This window comes from Myripristis murdjan, chromosome 20 (assembly GCF_902150065.1).
Source record: "Myripristis murdjan chromosome 20, fMyrMur1.1, whole genome shotgun sequence".
In the NCBI taxonomy this organism is placed as follows: domain Eukaryota; kingdom Metazoa; phylum Chordata; class Actinopteri; order Holocentriformes; family Holocentridae; genus Myripristis; species Myripristis murdjan.
The window spans coordinates 29505385-29526719 of record NC_043999.1 but is presented as its reverse complement, the minus strand read 5'-3'; the positions used below and the strand labels follow the sequence as shown (position 1 = coordinate 29526719).

The 21335-nt window shown below is 41.9% G+C and overlaps 1 protein-coding gene across 2 annotated transcripts in view; it reads left to right on the top strand.

Annotated features, from left to right (window-relative positions):
* The window catches only part of prkdc (protein kinase, DNA-activated, catalytic subunit), a 422427-nt gene that overhangs the window by 199310 nt on the left and 201782 nt on the right, over positions 1–21335 (top strand). For both annotated transcript variants that reach the window (XM_030079770.1, XM_030079769.1), the window contains exons 35-41: positions 266–421; positions 1808–2011; positions 15673–15861; positions 17731–17835; positions 19812–19979; positions 20299–20426; positions 20511–20718. In XM_030079770.1, the coding sequence (XP_029935630.1) occupies positions 266–421; positions 1808–2011; positions 15673–15861; positions 17731–17835; positions 19812–19979; positions 20299–20426; positions 20511–20718 (1158 nt within the window). The remainder of the gene's footprint in view (positions 1–265; positions 422–1807; positions 2012–15672; positions 15862–17730; positions 17836–19811; positions 19980–20298; positions 20427–20510; positions 20719–21335) is intronic.

Sequence of the window (21335 nt, the reverse complement as noted above, 5' to 3'; positions counted from 1 at the left end):
CTAAATTCTCATTGTTTTAGTGTTACCAAACTGATAAGTGTGTCCTAGTACAGCACAGAGAATCTCCTTCTCAAGCAGTTGTTGAAATGGACTCTGGAAAATGTGAGATCTAAACAACAGAAGCAAATATGAAGGAAAGTGGAAACAGCAAAAAATAAATTACATTACAAAATAACATTACATGCATTGAAGATAACAAATGAATGTGTAGCAGAGTATTTGTGGAGGGTGGATGATTATATTTTGTGTCTTGTCACGTGCAAAGGACCCAGCCTATGCCAAGACCCTTGGGTGCCAGGTTCTCATGGCAGTGTATAAAGGCATAGCACCCGGCGAAAGGAAAGCGCTTCCATCCTTGGACATAAACAGCAGGAGGCTCGCAGACAGTCTGCTGCAGCTTGCCTTCTCTCTCAGTCAAAAGGTTAGTGGTATTTTGAAATTTAGGTTAGATTCATTTTTACATTTCCCAAGGATAAATGGAGTCATTGGAGCTGCGATAAAAAGATTACTGAAAAAAGTAGATTATAAATAATCCTGTGAATGGGGAGTAGTAGCCTAAAGGGCCTTTCACATAGTGTGCGGTTGGGTGGCGCTCTGCGCTGGGTATGGTGCTGGGTGCCGCGCAGACTGGCGCACAGTGGGCGCTGAGTATGGTGCCGAGTAGGGCGCACGCGTGAGCGTTGTGCATGTATGTGGCGCTGGTTGCTATGCAACCGATACAGACGCTAGGAAGTAGTCAATCATCTAGGTCGGCGCCCAGCGCGCGCTATGTGGAAAGCCCTTAATAAAATCGATTGTGTGTAAAACAGTTCACATTTGGCAGAAGCTTTTATCCAAAGCGATGTACATGAGATTTTTTTTTATTGCTGGTTGAAAACATTACCCAATACCCCACCAGGATGACTTCAGATACAGCCAGCTTTGGCACTTTTTGATAGTCTTCAAGGAGGCTAACTAAAGTGTTGACCAAAAGAGCATGTTAATACAGTCTCAGAACAACGGCAGTAGAATGCACTAAGACAAATAATTGAGTTAAAAATCAAATTTTTTAGCTTAAAGTTAAAGGGTTAGCTGAAGGACCATACCAGTGATTTTGAATGCTTGGCCTGTTTACCACACATTTTACCTTGCAACAAACCATTTTGGAAATCATATGGTTATACTGAATATTTCACAACATATAATCAATATCCCTGGACTTTCAAATTTGAATTTTTGGTCAAAACACCCATCCATGTTCTGCTTCTTCAGATAACAAAAGTCATCATCATTTATTAACCACAGACCTGAGAATTCTCTGTGTAAAGCAAACACTTCACCAAACGTTTCCATGTTCACTCTGCCCAATTTCAAGTTACTGTAGTCATGATGTTTTTATTGTGGTAATGGAGTACTGGTGCAGTCATATTGTAGTGGAATGAATGGACCTTGTGGCTGGATAATGTGAAGCAAGAATGATATTGGAGTCCTAAAATACTACTGTTATATACATATAAAATGTATACATTTTGTAGATATTACACCAAGCATGCAGAATCACAGGTCTGAATCTTTAATGCAAAATTAACTATGAACAAACAAGGATATAAATGACAAACATACAGACCCTTGTTTGATATCATGCAACACCTAAGAGCATAGTGGAAATCACTGTCAAAGGTATAATTTGTAATTTCCATCAGTAACAATTATGAATAAATGATTATTTGAGCCTTGAATCTTGTCTATACATACAGTTTCTATGTGCTGACCTTTTCCTGCTATCTTTTGAGAATGTTTTCTCCTGTCATTGTTTTTTTCCCTGCAGAGTGAGCAGCTGGTTGAGTTACTGCTGAACACCATCATGCTGTCTGTGCCACTCTCTGGAAGTCACAGCCAGAATTTCCTCAGCTTCTCTCATGGTGAATATTTCTACAGCCTCTTCCAGATGACCATCAACAGTGAGCTGCTCAGAAACCTGAACAGCACTGTGCCTCAGCTCCTACAAGCTGCCTCGCTCAACCCCAGCATGGTATCTTTGTTCTCTCTAATCACATTTTTAAGGCAGCTTTAGATGCTTTTATCATAGAATAGTTTTTGAAAAAATATATTGTTAAAAATAGTTTTCTGCAGTAAAACATTTCTGCTGCATAACCTGCCAGCAAAATGTAAAAAAAAAAAAAAAAAAAAAAAAAAAAACAGTCTTACAATTTTTGTAGTCACCAGTTAAGTGATAAGAACAAAATGGCCTGCTCAAGTGTATTAAAATCTTTTTGATAAACTGACACCATTAATTTAGCCTTTAAGAACAGCAGCATGCCTTGTTACTAGTTTTGCTGTGACATCTTGATGTTAAATTCTGCATGTTTAGCTCGTTTACAAAATGTATATATGTAGAGTTTCTTTTCCCAAATTGAACAGTTATATCTTTGATATAATTTTATTACATTTTATCTAGCCTCTGCGTTCCATTCATTCCACTACAATATGAAAATTATTCACTGTAATAAAGTCATCCACATCATTTTCCCTAAAATCTGAAAACCTTCTGGAAAATAGTCACTGGGGAAACGTTTCTTTACATAGCAAATTATCAGTTTTGTGGTTTATGAATGCTGATGAATTGGTTAGCCAAAGAAGCACATTATTATTAAGTGGTTGTTTGAGGAAGTTTAGGAACTCTGATCAGATGTTGTGAAATCTTTAGTAAAATATAAACATAAAATGTGGTAAATTGTAGTTCATGGGTCAAATCGCTGGTATGGTCTTTCATACTAGTCCAGTTCAGTCCAGTTCTGACCAAAATCCCTTAAACTTTAATTTGCAGTAAAGTATAAGTGATTATTCACCAAAATGCTTTGTTTATCTATTATAGATCTACTTCCTTGTACAACAGCAAGTTTTTGCAGTTGGAGAACTATTTCTGCAGTAGGATAAACAGTTTTGGTGGAAACAACTAACTTCCAGTTTATAACTTAATGAGCTCAGTTTGACTTTGGTTTGACCTCTCCATCACCACAGTTACATTGTCTGGGAATTGTATTTTAATCAGTTGGATTTTTTATTTATTTATTTATTTATTTATTTATTTATTTATTTATTTACTAGGGGTCTAAGCCTGTCTAGGCTGGGAGCCGCACTTCACAAGCACAGCGTGGCACCACCTAGCAGCACAAATAGGCTGCTAGATGGTGCTTTTATGCAAGAAAAGCCTTTTTGACACAGTTTTTAGCAACTTTGGAGCCTGTGGTTCCAGCGGTGACCCTCCCCAAAATGATTTTGTACCATGCTGCCTAAACTGTAAGACTTATTCTCTTCTCTTTTTGTGACGATAAGAGCAGTGTGTGGCGCCGCGCAAGGTGGCAGCCTGTTGCAGCAGCTCCCGTGTGCGTCTTAGTTTTTTGTATTTTTCTATTGTAATTTCTGTACTGCCACCTGTACTTTTCTACCAGTCATTGTCTAATCACTAGTGACAACGACTTTTTTCTCGTTTTAAACTTTCGGGCCGTTTTTTAGACACTTTTTGTACTTATGGCAGCGGAGGGTCACAGACGGGTCGGTGAGTGCATTGTTTACACTCGCGACCAGCTGATTGCGCTGCGTAAAACTGTGCTGCTCCCCGGAGCGAGGCCTGACATCCCGGAGGAGCTGCGGAGGAGGCGCCGGGGGTGCAGAGCTGGAGCCAAACTGAAGGCAAAGAAGAGGAGATTTCGCCCAGCGGTACCAGCTATTATCATGGGGAACGTGAGGTCTCTGGGGAATAAGACGGACGAGCTCGCCGCGCTGATTAAGACTCAGAGGGAATATCGTGAGTGTAGTGTGTTTTGTTTCACTGAGACATGGCTGCACTCGCACATCCCGGACCACAGCGTGGCGGCACCCGGCTTCAGCGTTGTTCGCGCGGACAGAGATGTTATTAGCAGCGGTAAGAAGAAGGGAGGAGGGATTGCACTGTATGTGAGTGAGAGGTGGTGTAATCCCGGACATGTGCATGTGAAGGAACTTCTCTGTAACCCGGACATTGAACTGTTTGCTGTGGGAATGCGTCCGTATTACCTGCCGCGGGAATTCACGTCCGCCATTGTGATCGCTGTTTACATCCCCCCATCAGCTGATGCGCCGACGGCCTGTGACGTCATCACATCCACGGTTGCCAGGGTACAGACTCAACACCCTAATGCTTTCACTGTTATTACTGGAGACTTTAATCATGTCTCACTGGACAAACTACTGCCAACGTTCCACCAGTATGTTGACTGCCCCACCAGAGAAAATAAAACCCTGGATCTGCTGTATGCAAACACCAGTGATGCATACAACACCACAGCCCTTTCTCCCCTTGGCAGATCAGATCACAACCTGGTCCTGTTAACCCCCAAGTATGTCCCCCTTGTTAAGAGGCAGCCTGTTCACACCAGGACGGTGAGGAGGTGGACTCAGGAGGCTGCTGAGGCACTGCAGGACTGCTTTGAGATAACGGACTGGGATGTACTCTGTGAGCCACACGGGGAGGACATCAATGACATGACAGACTGCATCACAGAATACATCAGGTTCTGTGAAAACACCACCATACCAACCCGGACTGTACGCTGCTACCCCAACAACAAGCCATGGATCACCAGCGACCTGAAAGCACTCCTCAACAAGAAGAAGAGGGCTTTCAGGTCTGGTGACAGAGAGGAACTGAGGAGAGTGCAGCACGAACTCAGGGAGAAATTGAGGGGGTGCAAAGATAGCTACAGGAGGAAGCTGGAGGGCAAACTCCAGCAGAACAATGTGAGGGATGTGTGGACTGGGATGAAACAGATCACCGGATGTAAAGGGAGACAAAGGCAACCATCAGGCAGCCTGGAGAGAGCCAACGAGCTGAACGTCTTCTTCAACAGGTTCAGCTCACAGCCGTCTGTCTCCCTCACACATCCAGACCCCCACACACCCCCACCGCATCCACCCCTCCCCCCTCTCCCCCCTGTGGTGAGCACTCCTGTGCAACACCCCCCCCCCCCCCCCCCCCCCCCCCCCCCCCCCCCCCTCCTCCTCCACTGAAGACACCAGCACCCTCACCCGCATGACTGTGACTACGGGCCAGGTAAGGAGACAGCTGGAGAGACTCCACCAGAGGAAAGCCGCAGGACCTGATGGTATCAGCCCCAGGATCCTGAGGACCTGTGCCAGCCAGCTGTCTTCTGTCATCCAACACCTCTACAACCTGAGCCTGAGTCAGGAGAGAGTCCCGGTGCTGTGGAAGACGTCTTGCCTGGTTCCTGTCCCAAAAAAGTCGACTCCATCGGACCTCAATGACTACCAACCAGTTGCCCTCACATCTCATCTGATGAAGGTGCTGGAGAGGCTGGTCTTGGCCCACCTGAGGCCGCAGGTGAAGGAGCTGCTAGACCCTCTACAGTCTGCCTACCAGCCCCATTTGGGAGTTGATGACGTCGTCATCTATCTGCTGCAACGAGCTCATATGCATCTGGATGGTGGTGGCAGCACTGTGAGAATCACATTATTTGATTTCTCCAGTGCTTTCAACACCATCCAGCCACTGCTGCTGGGTGAGAAGCTGCGGGTGATGGGTGTCGACACTTCCATTGTCTCCTGGATTACTGACTACCTGACAGGTAGGCCACAGTTTGTCCGTCTGGGCAGTGTTCTGTCTGACGCGGTGGTCAGTGATACAGGAGCTCCACAGGGGACTGTGCTGTCCCCTTTCCTTTTCACCTTATACACCACAGACTTTCAGTACAACTCCGAGTCATGCCACCTGCAGAAATTTTCTGATGACTCGGCTGTTGTTGGGTGTATAAGTGAGGGAAGGGAAGGGGAGTACAGAGCAGTGGTAGATAACTTTGTGGAGTGGGCTAGATGGTGATTGACTTCAGGAAGAAGAGGACGACTTCACAGTCACTGTGTATTCTGGGAGAGGATGTGGAGGAGGTGGAGGACTACAAGTACCTGGGCGTCAACATCAACAACAGACTGGACTGGAAATCCAACACCGAAGCTGTGTACAAGAAGGGGATGAGCAGACTCTACTTCCTGAGGAAGCTGAGATCCTTCAATGTGTGCAGCAAGATGTTGGAGATCTTCTATCAGTCTGTTGTGGCCAGCGTAATCTTCTTCGCCGTGGTTTGTTGGGGGAGCAGCATCGGAACCAGCGACACCAACAGACTCAATAAACTGATCAGGAGGGCTGGCTCCGTGATCGGCTGCAAACTGGACACTTTGGAGGCTGTGGTGGAGAGGAGGACACTGAACAAACTGTTAACCATCATGGATAACCCTGACCACCCTCTCCACCACACACTGGACAGACAGCGGAGCTCCTTCTCCAACAGATTGTTACAGCTCCGCTGTCAAAGGGACAGATACAGGAAATCATTCCTGCCACAAGCCATCACACTGTACAACAAATCACATCTGTCAGACAGAGACTTGCAACTGTCTGCTGTATAGTTCTGTTCTTAACACTGCATTACCAGCACCTTAACTGTTTTTGTACTTATTGTACATCACCCAGCACCTTAACTGTGTATTTACTATCCATCACCCAGCACCTTAACTGTTTCTGTACTTATTGTACATCACCCAGCACCTTAACTGTGTATTTATTATCCATCACTCAGCACCTTAACTGTTTATTTATTATTTATTATCTGTATATTACAGCCTAAGTTAATATACACTCACACTGTTTTTCAGACTGGAGGGGAAGTGGATTCCTTAAGAGGCTGAATCAAGGCGGTTAGTTCCTTGTCCCAGTCCCGGGCGTTCAGGTTCTGCCACTTGGTTCTTAGTCTCCTGGTTTCATACTAACTCTCCTTATCTATACAATCTATACAATCATGCATATACTTCAGCGCCATCTGTATATTGTCATACTCATTCCATATGTATATTTTCACATCTCGTATCTCCTTTCCTTAGGTTAGCCCTTATTGTATTTTTTGAGTCTTTAGTCTTTATAGTCTCTATTGTATATTTTTAGCCTTTATTCTTTTTTTAGTTAACTTTATTGTATGTTTCTACTGTTGCTGCTGGAACACCAGAATTTCCCTGGTTGGGATCAATAAAGTATATCTATCTATCTATCTATCTATCTATCTATCTATCTATCTATCTTATTCAGGGGAAATTTTACACAGAGGTTCAGACTGGTGCAGGAATCTCACTCACCAAAACGTACATATGTCCACCACCAGGTGGCACTATAATCAAGGTAAAGGACGTTTTGGCCTGTAAATCCCAAACCTTAAGTTGCATATGCCTTATATCAACGCGTTCTGTGGATCAACACGAATCTCGTGATATAGACCATGCCCATTTCCACATATATATATATATATATATATATATATATATATATATATTTTTTTTTTTTTTTTTTTTTTTTTTTTTTTTTTTTTTTGCAAAATTGCGAAATTTGCGCCAGCCAGCTGTTCGAAAGCCTCCTAGGCCGTAAGTCCAATCTTCATGAAACTTGGCAAAGTTGACAAAAAATGACAAAGTTACAAATTTTAAACTTTCTCTGACACGTACAAAACAGGAAATGCTTTATATCTCTGCAACAGTATGTCTGATCAACACCAAATTTGGGAGCTAAGTGACCCCTAAGACACTAAATCTCTGTGCATGTCCACCTTTTTTTTTTTTCCATGAAATTTGCGTGAACCAACTTTTCAAACTCCTCTTAGGCCATAAGTCTAATTTTCACGAAACTTGGCAAAGTTAACGAAAAATGCTAAAGTTACAAATTTTAAACTGTATGTCTGACATGTACAAAACAGGAAATGCTTTATATCTCTGCAACAGTATGTCCGAGCAACACCAAATTTGGGAGCTAAGTGACCCATAAGACACTAAATGTCTGTGCATGTCCACCTTTTTTTTTTCCATGAAATTTGCGTTAACCAACTTTTCAAACTCCTCTTAGGCCATAAGTCTAATTTTCACGAAACTTGGCAAAGTTAACGAAAAATGCTAAAGTTACAAATTTTAAACTCTATGTCTGACATGTACAAAACAGGAAATGCTTTATATCTCTGCAACAGTATGTCCGAGCAACACCAAATTTGGGAGCTAAGTGACCCATAATACACTGAATGTCTGTGCTTTTCCACCTATAATTTTTTATCACAAAATTGCAAAATTTGCCTGAACCAAACATTCTAACTCCTGCTAGGCTGTAAGTGTGATCATCACAAAACTTGGCACGAAGAATCTACAGACCTTCAAACCAAAAAGTTATCAAAAGAACTTTGATACGACGAAAAATGCCACAGTTACAAATTTTAAACTTTCTGTTCCACATGTATAAAACAGGAAATGCTTTATATCTCTGAAACAGTAAATCTGATCAACACCAAATTTGGGAGCTAAGTGACCAATAAGACACTGAATGTTTGTGTAAAATTTGGTGCAAATTGGCTACTAGGGCCAATAGGGTCATCAATATCTCTGTAATATTTGGTCCATTTTACTGAGACTGTGTACCAATTTTGATGTAAATTGCTTTTTCCAAAACAAAATATTTTTCTTCCTTTGTCAGTGAGAATAACCCTTATGCTCCATTTGGCCATTGGCGGCTGCAGCTGACACTTTTCTTTTTAGGAGTTTTAGTGGACTTAGTTTTGAAGCCACGTGAACACAGGAATCATGTGAAAGTAGACAATCAACAGAATCCATTGGTGCCAAGTATGCTTGGTTATTCAGCAAGTGGGCTAAACATATCTTCAAAATGAGGCTACATTCTTGCCAATATGGCTCTATATAAAATTACCTATTTTGACATATAGTGGAATCACAGCTGCATCACACTTTGTCTCTCCACGGCGCCGTTATCCCTGCTGGTTCAATGGAGTTCAATTAAAAACACTATTAATACTGCTCGGGTCAATTTTTATGTAGCAGGGTATCCATATAATACATAAATAACACACATTGAAATACAATTATGCATAAGAGCTGAAATAAGAAAGTCTAAAATAAATACTAGTGTTAAGCAAACTGATAAATAAATGGAGTGAATCAAAACATATTAAGTATCTGACTAAAATAAGGATAATGGTTCAGTCTTGTAAAAATATAAAAGTTTGTAAAGAGATGGCGTCTGGTCTGCTGGAAAAAGAGACGAAGAAGTCTTCTTCGTCTTAATCGGGTTCGGTGCGTGTTTACATGACACGTGCGCAACCGGAATATTGCGAATATTCCGGTTAATACAGGAATAAGGTGTGCATGTAAACGTGCTCATTGCACTCAGGGCCAGGGTTAAGGGGTTAAGGGATGTTAACCACAGCTTTTCTTTTAGAAAGGCCTGTAAGGTAAATTGTTTGTACCTGACAAGTTTCGGCTACCTTGCTTCTGCAGCCTTCATCAGAGGTGTCACGTGATGTTGGTGTGACGTCTTCTGTGATGTGTTATATGGGTTTTACCATCCCACCTGAAGTGATGGGATGGCGGTGTCCAGGGGCGGGGCGCCCTCTGCCGTCTGGTGGTCTGCTGAACGACCGGGGGTGGCCCTGCAGGACTGTGTCCTGTGTTATATGGGTTTTGCCATCCCACCTGAAGTGATGGGATGGCGGTGAAGGGATGTTTATTTACCTTGACAGTTTTGGAGGTAACTTCAGAAAGCGTCCAACTGACAGCCGGAGCTGGCTGCTACATTCAACCTTATTGTATTTTTTGAGTCTTTAGTCTTTATAGTCTCTATTGTATATTTTTAGCCTTTATTCTTTTTTTAGTTAACTTTATTGTATGTTTCTACTGTTGCTGCTGGAACACCAGAATTTCCCTGGTTGGGATCAATAAAGTATATCTATCTATCTATCTATCTATCTATCTATCTATCTATCTATCTATCTATCTAATACAGGGGAAATTTTACACAGAGGTTCAGACTGGTGCAGGAATCTCACTCACCAAAACTTACATATGTCCACCACCAGGTGGCACTATAATCAAGGTAAAGGACGTTTTGGCCTGTAAAAGCTTGATGTACGGCTTCACTGGTGTGCTGATGTGGTATTTCTTCATCACTCGCTGTACACGCTCTGTGACCCCTCTGACGTATGGGAGGGTGACCATGCCCAGGTTCTCAGGCCTAGAACCTTTCTTATCCTCCTTGATGTTCCTTTGGACCTCTCTCTTGCCTTTGTTTATGGCCCAGTTCGGGTAGTTGCAGTTTCTGAGTGCCTGCCTTATATGGTTCTCCTCCTCCTCTTTGTCATGGTTGTCTGTAATGACCTTGGTGCGATCATATAGGGTGCGGACGACTAACAGTTTGTGTGATGTGGGGTGCTCTGATGTCCATAGTAAGTACTGGTCTGTGTGTGTGGGCTTTCTGTATATTTTTATCTTGATGCTGCCATCCTCAATATGGTGAATTGTCATGTCCAGGAAGGCGATGGATTTGTGTTCTTCCTCCTCATGAGTGAATTTTATGTTTCCAGTCTTGTCTATGGTGTTTAGATGGTCTGTCAGTATTTGTGTGTTGCCGGTCTTATTCTTCTCCAGTATGTCGTCCACATAGCGCCTCCAGAGGGACAGCCCACATTCTTCGGGAGCTGTGACGATGGCTTTGGCCTCCAGGTCCTCCATGAAAAACCCACTCATGATGGCAGAGAGGGGGTCCCCCATGGCAAACCCCTCCTTCTGCCTGTATATGGTCCCTCTGAACAGGAAGTATGTGGATTTGGCTACAAAGGCTAGCAACTGGACTATGTTTTCAACTGTTAGGTGTGAACAGAGAGACTACATCATGGGATATGAGTATCTCATCTGCCTCCACTTTCATTGTGCTTAATTCTTTTGCCAGCTGCTTTGAATTCTTACAGTGTTGCTTTGTCCGGCCCAGGAGAGGTTTTATTATCTCAACTAGAGCTTTTGAAAGGTTGTATGTTACAGATCCTATGCTGTCAACAATAGGGCGGAGTGGAACGTCTTTTTTATGTATTTTTCGGGTGCCATATATTCTGGGGGTGATACTGGCTGTTGGTACTAAGAAATTGTAGTTATCCTTGTCTATTTTCCCCTCTTCTACTAATGGTTTGAGTAGAGTCTTCAGTTTCTTCTTTTTTTCCTCTGTAGGGTCCTTTTTCAGTACTTCATACAGTACAGGCCAAAAGTTTGGACACACCTTCTCATTCAATGTGTTTTCTTTATTTTCATGACTATTTACATTGTAGATTCTCACTGAAGGCATCAAAACTATGAGTGAACACATGTGGAGTTATGTACTTAACAAAAAAATTAATTAACCCTGATAAGGCACACCTGTGAAGTGAAAACCATTTCAGGTGACTACCTCTTGAAGCTCATCGAGAGAATGCCAAGAGTGTGCATAGCAGTAATCAGAGTAAAGGGTGGCTATTTTGAAGAAACTAGAATATAAAACATGTTTTCAGTTATTTCACCTTTTTTTGTTAAGTACATAACTCCACGTGTTCATTCATAGTTTTGATGCCTTCAGTGAGAATCTACAATGTAAATAGTAATAGTAATAATAAAGAAAACGCATTGAATGAGAAGGTGTGTCCAAACTTTTGGCCTGTACTGTATGTGTCTTTATCCTCCAGCATGGCTATCATTTGGTTTTCGTATTGTTTTGTGTCCATAATAACTGTCGTCCTCCCTCTATCAGCAGGCAACACTGTGATCGTTTTGTCTTTAGCTATTGATTGTATAGCTTCCCATTCTTCCCTACTGGTGTTCTTGTGTGTTATTTTGGCAGTCTTCAGTATCCCCGCTATCTCGTTGCGCAAACCGGCTTTGTCACCTTGGTTTGTTATTTTGTGACATGCTAACTCTGTTGCTACAATGAAATCTTCGTACGGTATGTTTATTGGTGTTGTGGCAAAATTAAGACCGCGAGCCAACACACTGCTCTCTGCTTCTGTTAGTTTGTGTTGCGAAAGGTTACATACCCATTTCTTTCTTTTGTTGCTGTGTTCTTCCTCCTTTTTTACTGAGGTTAGCTTCTCAAGTTTTCTGATATGGCGGCTTTTTGTTTTCTTGAATTCCTTCTCGTGCTCACGTTGTACGTTCATTCATAATCCACTCGGTTTCCGCGTCCAGGGGGAAACGTTGCTTAAATCTACTCCTTTTCTCGGACAACTGCTCTTTGATGTTGTTGATCTTTCTTACCGTGCAACAAATTCTTTCTCTCACCAAGGCATATCTTGCTTTGCTTACAATCCGCTCCGCGTTTTTCGTCGGAATTGGGTTTTTAATTCCCAAGCTTGTTGGTACAACTCGTCGCGGCAACGTAGGGTGAATCTCAGGTGGTTGCGGAAGCGGGCCAGTTTGTGTTCCAGGTGTTCTAAACAACGGAATTCTTTGACACTGGTCTGTCCATGATTTCTGCGTAATATATTAAAAAGGTTCATTTGGCCTACAAATTAATCTTAACCACAGCTTTTCTTTTAGAAAGGCCTGTAAGGTAAATTGTTTGTACCTGACAAGTTTCGGCTACCTTGCTTCTGCAGCCTTCATCAGAGGTGTCACGTGATGTTGGTGTGACGTCTGCTGTGATGTGTTATATGGGTTTTGCCATCCCACCTGAAGTGATGGGATGGCGGTGAAGGGATGTTTATTTACCTTGACAGTTTTGGAGGTAACTTCAGAAAGCGTCCAACTGACAGCCGGAGCTGGCTGCTACATTCAACCGGGTGGCGGCGCACGCTGGCCGGCCCACCTGATGCCGGCCGGTGCCGCAGCTTGCACTGCGCCCACCCGGTCAGCTCTGCCAGATCTGACAGGTGCGTGGCGCACACCGACTGCCATATACACTACTCACAAAAAGTTAGGGATATTCGGGTGAAATTTCAGGATGAACCTAAAATGCATTATAACCTTTACAGGTGAACTTACTGTGACCTTCTGTAAACTTTTGAATGCACATGTCCAACTGTTCAATGTTTCAGTACGTTTTGCACAAGTTGCTGTTCTCTAACAAGGAGTTTAACGGCAAAATTCACATCAGGTGTTTGATGCTCCAGCTCATCGAAGTTGTATCATTAGGGAATGGCTGCTGGAGACTGGGATACCTCAAATGGAGTGGCCCGCACTTTCTCAGACCTGAATCCCATAGAAAACCTATGGGATCAGCTGAGTTGCCGTGTAGAGGCTTGGAGCTCTGTACCCCAGAACCTCAATGTCCTGAGGGCCGCCCTTCAAGAAGAGTGGGATGCCATGCCTCAGCAGACAATAAGTCGACTTGTGAACAGCATGAGACGTCGTTGTCAAGCTGTAATTGATGCTCAAGGGCACATGACAAGTTATTGACACTGACATTTTTTGTTGTGGTATATCCACCACTGTTGTTGGCTTTTGTTTCAAGAAATTGTTTGAGATGAGGAAATCACCAGTGTATGCTTCTACTTAAATGCCCTGCTTTGATGATATAATATCACTGTAGCGTGAACATTTTACATTTTCCATAAATTTCACCCAAAAGCCAAATATCCCTAACTTTTTGTAAGTAGTGTACCTTTCATCATAAATCAACTTTTGTTTATACCCGGTTGCAGCAGCACAATGGACAGGGACACAGACAACATGGTTGATTATTGATTGGGCAATGCGGCCATTCGCTGGTAATCACGCTGCGCACATTAAACAATTTTGCGGAGGCAGGAGGAAAGTTGCATGATTTACGCTGTATCCACGTTTGCGCGCTGTGTGCTTGACTGTGCATGTGCTCGTGCATGAACGCCCGTACCGTGCTGGAGCACACCCTTTCCAACTGTGCCAGAGCGGGGGAAGTGTACTGTATTCAAGCACGGAACATATGCAAGTACAATACATGTGTATTTGCATAGACCCCCAATATTAGACGAGGGCGTTTTTTCAGGGCATTTTCAATGGAAAAAATATCGTCTTATATTCAGATCAATACGGTAATCAAGACAAGATTGAAGTGCAGACAAATATGTACTGACCTGACTGTATTTGTATGATTTTGTAGTGTCCACTTTTTATTGTGAATGACGCACGTCTGTTCTGCCTCTCTCTCATGTCTAAAATCAAAAATATTTTCCTTGTTTTGTCTTCATTAAAGCCTAAAAAGTTGTCATCGCTCCCTCATCGCTGCTCTGAACCTGAGACTTGCCTGGAACGTGTGGGCCTGTGGGTCCGACTTGCATGGGCTCCACGTGGAACCAGGTCTAACTTGCGCGGGGGGGGTCTAGACCCTGCTGATACCACTGATATAAATGTATTACTGCAGCCTAAACTGTAAGCAAAATTTGCAGGGCACCTATAGAATAATGTATGTACAGTAGACAACAAAAATTACATATGTCCACCAGCAGGTGGCGCTATATTCAAGGCAGACATATTAAACTAGATGACGTAAGGAATCCATTGGTGCCATGTATGACTGTCAACAAGGTGGATAAATATTGCTTCAGAATGAGCTGAACTCAAATTCAAAGGGGTCTTCTGATGATGAAAGTGGTAGTACTGCAACCTAAATCGTAAAAGTTGTGTAAGAGTTAAAATGGTGACCACATGTCAGAAACCAAAAATTTCCACCAGCAGGTGGTGCTGTAGTCAGGGGCAATGCATTTTGACCTGAAACTCCCAAAATGTACACTGCATATTGAAAAACCTTACACACTCAGAATTATGTCGACTTGAAACTTGGCCAAGCCCATTTCCAACTATAATTTCTTGGCACAAAACTGCGAAACCTACTATTGAAACTCCTCCTTAGTCGTAAATCAGATCTAAATTTAACTTGGCATATAAACTCATGAACATTCATAAGAAAAATTTATCAGAAGAACTTTAATACTCCAAAAATGCGGAAATTATAAAGGAACAAAACTTCCCCAATGTTGCAGCCAAAACAGGATTATGTTATATCTCAGCAACAGTTAGCCCGATGAACACAACATCTTGTTTCCTGTACCCAACTAAGGATGTTTGTTAAATTAGGCCTCAGTCAGCCAATAGGTGCCGCTTTTTTACAGATTGCAAAATATTTTGTCAGTAATCCATACGATTAACACAAAATTTTGGTTAGGAGTTTCCCATGGCCCACTTAGGCTCTGTGTAAACTTTGGCGTAAATCAACCACTAGGTAGCGCTTTTTCACAAAAAATACTTTTTCAGTTGTTCAATTGGATTAATCCCTAAACTCCACTGTTGCCTGAAGAGCCAATGTACTATTTTCAAACACTGTAGCAGACTCAATTTTGAAGCTGCACTACAGATACGGGTATCATATGAAACTGGACAACCGAAGGAATCCCTTGTTACCACGTAACTTGCCATGCTAGGATCTTGGCAAGGTGCTAAATATCACCTCAAAATTAGGCAAAACTTATGCAGGGGAAAAGTAATTATTGCTTGCACCCTAATGACAACCTCTTACTGTCTGACCCTAAGTTTCGCAATGAACTTGGCAAACAGGCCTTTATGTTCTCTCTCCCTGCATCCTGGAACCCTTTGCAGACAGATTTGCAGCTACAGATGAGCTGATCCTGATTAGTGCATTTAAATATGTATTGAAGGATTTGGAGGCAAATTTTATCAAAATGTATAATTGTTTCCCCAGCTAAAGGCATGGCATACTGTGAGTTGTTAATATATGTTTTGTTGTGAGTGTTTTTAATGTTTACTTGTGTTCTTACATCAGTACAGATGAGGTTGTACTGATCAGATGGTATGTGATACGTTGGTTCGAAGGTGGGTGTCCTGCTGAATGGAATGCTGGACCACACCTTCAGAGAGCGCTCTGTGAGGAAGACTGAGGGCAGCCGGCTTGTCGAATTGGTGCTGAGAAGGTGGGACAGTCTGCAGCCTTGGTGGAATGGACACTCCTCAACTCCAGAGAGTAAAACTACCACTCTGCTGCTGCTGTCTAAGCTTTTGCAGGTGCTATAAAGATGAAATAACCACTGTATCCACAATTTTCCTGGGGGAGTTGCTGGGGAAACCATTATCAGCAATTATGTTCCAAACTTCCGGTGCACCAGCGGAAGTAGTAGTTTAGGCGGAAAAAGATTTGAGCTGGCTGGCGGTTTACGTTTGGTAAAGTTTCGTTTCATGGATTTAATGTTAGTGGTTGGATAAAGAAACCGTCTGATTTTTTTTCGGTCGCACCATTGGTTCAGGAGTTACGGTACTGAGAAGCTCATATTACAAACATGTGACACACCGTCTGTGATTGGACGGTAGAAATATCAGTAGTCCTACGGAGTTACCATAATGTCAGTAGGGTAAAATCAGTAGGGTAAAACTAACCTGTCTCACGACGGTCTAATCCCAGAGTGTTTCTCCGGTTTCCGACGTTTTTTTCTGTATGTCATAAACGGTCTAGGAGATAACGATATGTAAAGTAGGCATGCCGAATCCTGTCGGCGCCGACATCATTGGTTTAAGAGACATCTTTGCTGTCTTCCCCGGGCTTCATTAACCTGCGGTCCATCCTGTGGGTTGCAGTGCGTCACTGTCACTGTAGTAGCTCCGGGGTAGCGGAGCTCAGCTCCGAGGTGGCAGAGCTGAGCACAAAATAGCGAGCTAACTAACGTTGTAAAAGACGAGACCGTAACGTAAACAAATAGCTACTTCCGCGTTCTGCCCGAGTCAACCGGATGTTTCACCCACAACCCCGGAAGTGCTCCAGGAAAATTGTGGATATTCCTTTGTATAAAGAATCCACTAGCCCTCTTACCACAAACTGTGACCAGCAATTCTAAATTACAACAAATTCTGGATGCAGATATGAGCTACTGTGTTGTTGTATTAAGAATCCAAGCTGCAGAAATTGATGGCAGGCACCTTTAAGTCGGTATATGTTTTTTTTAAACATACACTTTAGAAGTCTTTAACAGTAACTAAACACCATAACCACATATTAAATGATGAATATAGTAATTTAATATTTTGCAGTGTCTTGCTCCTAACCTGACAGGTATTTGCAAACATACGCATTTCTGAATTTCCAGCTGCAATCGTAGTAACATAAAATAGAATAGAATTTTTAATGTGTCACTCCTCAATACAACATGCAACACTGTATAAAATTATAACACATATAAAAGATGGTGAGGACCAAGGAGTCATCACACAAAAGTCACATTAAATTGCACAACAGAAAACAATCTTCTTTTAAGAATTTGTTAAGTCATTAGTACAAAGGTTACCTTATAAAATAACACAATTTATTGATATCACCTAGATCATTAAAATTATCAACATATTCTGAAAGGTGGGTAAACAGTTGAGAGTACATATTTTTATCAGTTTATCAGCTATATTTGTCCAAGGTCCAGAATTTTTCTAAGCAGACACTGCTGGGGCCAGACTTTCAAATGACAAAAATGCTACTTATTTAGACCTAATTAGCCTAGTATTGTTTAATATTTTCACTTTCTACCAGAATTGTTATTTTCAGTAGTCTATATCAGTGTAATCAGGACACTGTATAATAGCATAATAGTATAATAACTAGTAGCATAGTTAAATTTGATTCCTATTTCCTGCCAATCAGGACTTCTTTCTGCAATTACATTTTCAGAATTAGCCAAGGCTTTCAACTGAGCGCAGACCTCTGCAAAAGAAACAGTTCACTGAGGACAGATGGTTAAAATTTGTAATTATGTAATTAGCTGTGCATGTGGCCATAGCATGTACTATAAGTCTGTTTTATACAGTAGCTTTTCACCAATTGGTTGGTGTAAAGACCCTTAAAAGTTACTTGATTCCACATCAGTTTTTTTACACCGTGTTTTCCTCCAATAGATCGACTCCTCTGTGTGTTCCAATATCAGCCATGAAGCGTTCAGACCAGTGTTTTCCACCTTCACCACACTGTTGGTGGACATGAATCTCCCACTGAATCTTAAGGTAATTACCAAAGTAGAGTTCATCCTGTTTCACATTTGTTTTTGCTATTGAATTAAAGCTATTTTAAAGGATTTTGCTTCTGAAAAACACCCCCACAGCATGATGCTGCCACCTCCATGCTTCACTGTTGGGATGGTATTGGTTGGTTGGTTGTGCTCCTGTTTTTTTTTTTTTTTTTTTTTTTTTTTTTTTTTTGCAGCCTTCCCCAGATCTGTGCCTTGCAACAATCCTGTCATTGAGCTCTGCAGGCAGTTCCTTTGACCTCATGGCTTGGTTTTTGCTCTGATATGCATTGTCAGCTGTGAGGCCTTCTATATAGAGGTGTGTGCTTCTCCAAATCATGTCCAATCAATTTAATTTACCACAGGTGGACTCAAATCAAGATATAGAAACATCTCAGCAACGATCAAGAAAAGTGGGAGGCACCTGAGCTAAATTTCAAGTGTTGTTGCAAAGGGTCTGAATACTTATGTCAATGTGATATTAAGTTTTTCCTTTTTAATAAATTTGCCAAAATTATGTTTTCACTTTGTCATTATGGGAGACTGAGCATAGATTAATGAGAGAAAAAAAATAATTTAAATGATTGTAACATCAGGTTGCAACAGCTGACCAACTGACCCAGCGTAACCACCGTCTGTGCACACAGGACATGCACTTGTGTATGTGTGCAGAACAAATGATGCCTCAGTATCAACTACTGATGGTGTTTAAAACTCAAAAACAAAGGTGACAGTAGGCTGGTGCTGTCTGGCATTGTTGACCACTAAAATATTTTGTGCTTGTACACAGTATGAGGAACAGGGGGAAACAGCTGCCTGCCAACAGTCTATTGTACCTACAACATATGATCACATTACCAGCAAGAAAATGCTTCTAGTCAACAAAACCAACAATTAGCAAGCTAGGCGATGTATAAATTGCTTAGCCCAGGTTCCAGTGTGTTTGTGTCAAGGCACAGAACTTTTGTGTCAGCTGCTCCACTTGCACTGATTGGAGACTGTATTGAGCTAATGCTAACACTAGCCAACGTCACCTTTTTCTGTGGCTAACTGTCCATTGTCGAGTGCTGGATGTGTAGATTGTTTACATATTTGTGCTCATGGCTACATTTTATGTACTGTTGCTGTTGTTCTTGTGTTCAGTTAAATTTTGCAGGTTAATGACCCAAACACTGACTGACACACTTTTCAAGCTGGCTTTTGTGAATAGTTTTTAATTTCTCCTAAGTGATTACATTTTTAAAATGGTATGATGTTTTGCTTGATTTTTATTATACACTACTTTTTCAGACCTTTATAAATCTCACCCGACAAACTAACAAGAACTAAACTAAACTAGCAAACACACTTTAAAAACTAATTAAGAGTGAACTGAAATTGGAATCAAAAAGTCAAAATGAAATAAAAATAAAGTAATGAAAAATTTAAAACCAAAATAACCTTGGCTAGAGGACGAAATCTGACAATTTTGACAACCCCATTACCCTCCCTCTAGTGCCACTGGCTTGCCCATCAGGAAACCTATGTTAGAAGAGGCTTGTTCCACCGTTACACTTTTTGCCTGTGTGTTTCACTGCAATCCTAATCAAGTGACTAGAAAATGTCTAGCAGTCTGAAAGTGATGTTCCTGTGCCATTGTTATTCGTAGGGTCATCATGACGTGCAATTTTAGAGACTTAAGATGTGATTTTCGACTTGACTTGAACTGGTGATTGTATGACTTGAGACTTGATTTGGACTTGTACTGAAAGACTCAAAAAGAGTTCTGGGGCAGATGCACACAAACAGTATTGGAACATGGAATTGCAGAGAAGAAAAGTTTGTACGGTGATGTGCTTTGTAGTGGCTGGCTGGCTAAACTAAGCTTGCCTTATCTTGTTACCCTTTCTGTTGAAACTACCTCATGGTTTGAGTAAAGCTGTACACATTTCCTGACATTGCATTTTCTCCATGGTTCTTTTCTCATCTTTGTAGAGTCAGGCACTGTTGGTGCTGCCCTTCTTCACTGGCCTCCCAGATGAGCTGCTGGCCGAGCTGCAGGCAGCACTGGAGGCACTGGCGGCCTCACACTTCCCCATGCAGTCCAATGAGTTTTCCAAGGGCTCACTTCACCGTAACAACTACATGGACTGCATGCGAAAGGTTAAGTCCCAAAACTGTAACATTTACCTTATTGCCACAAAATCACAGTAGCTGCATGCCACTGGTTTCTACTGCAAACTGAAACACTTTTATACTTTTATATTTTTATATTGTGTTTCTTCATTATATTATTCTCTTCATTGTATTGTTCTTGGCTTGACCGGGCCTCAGTTCTCAATTTCGTACCTCCTCATGTGCATGCATGTGTTGTTGGTATGACAATAAAGAATCCTTGAATCCTTGAATGAATGAGGAAAAGAAGAGAGAGCTGGCGGATAAATGTAATTTATTCCTAACGTTTGTCATTTGTCTCCTTAAGCTACTAGACGCCCTGGAACTTTCTCAGAGCCCACTGCTGCTCAAACTGCTGGCAGGAGTCTTGTGTCGCGATACGAAACACATCATGGAGGAGCAGTTCCAGACTTGTTTCCAGCGGATTGCTCAGCGGTCAGTGAATCCTTCATCTACGGGAGAAAATAGGTTCTGCTCATTCCCCTTTCTTATACATAACTTTGCATTTCTCCCAAGTAGGTCGAGCAGTGAGCGACAGCTGCAGTTGCTGGGTGCATTGTATGATTTGATCCAGCACAGCAATGTGCCAGTTATCTCCATGCTGCAGGCCATGATGGAGCGAGTTCTGCTACCTCTTGCCTCTCACTGCAGCTCCAAAGCTCTGAGCGACTTCTTTGTGGCAAACATCACTGATATAATGGCTGTACTGCTCATGCGCTTCACTAAGGTTTGTTTCTTTTTGTCACTTATGTGTGCTCTTACACAACGCCCATATTCACTCTTTGATAAATCTGTCCAAATCATACCACAGTAAATGTTTAACATGAAACACATAATACTGTGCTCCTCCTGCATCACCTCCTCTGTATTGTAAGCTGCAATATTCATCCATGCAGACAAGTGTTAAGTATTATAAGTACATCTGCCAGGGACACAGATTAGAGTATAATATCAGGGTTTTTCCTGGCTCAAATTGAAGCAGAGGTGGTACCATCCTGATCATGCGGGGGGGGTAATGTAAATTACTTATCAAACAGACCTAACAATTCAGCTACCAATGAATGAGCAGTAGTATGCATGTGATAACATAGATTGAAAAATAATCCGAAGTGATACCTCTTCTCTGAATAGACAAGCTAGGCCAGTGTGCTGCTGTTAGCCAGTGAAAATAAACAGATTGGGAACTCTTCACTTTGTTACACAATCTATGTCAGTGCGCTGCTGTAGCCTGGAAATCCCGGCAAAATAAGACAGTCGCTAAAAAGTAACTTGTTTTAGACCACTTTCACTTGTTTCAAGATCATTTTCCTTGTTCCATTGGCAGTTTTTTTTTTTTTTTAACTT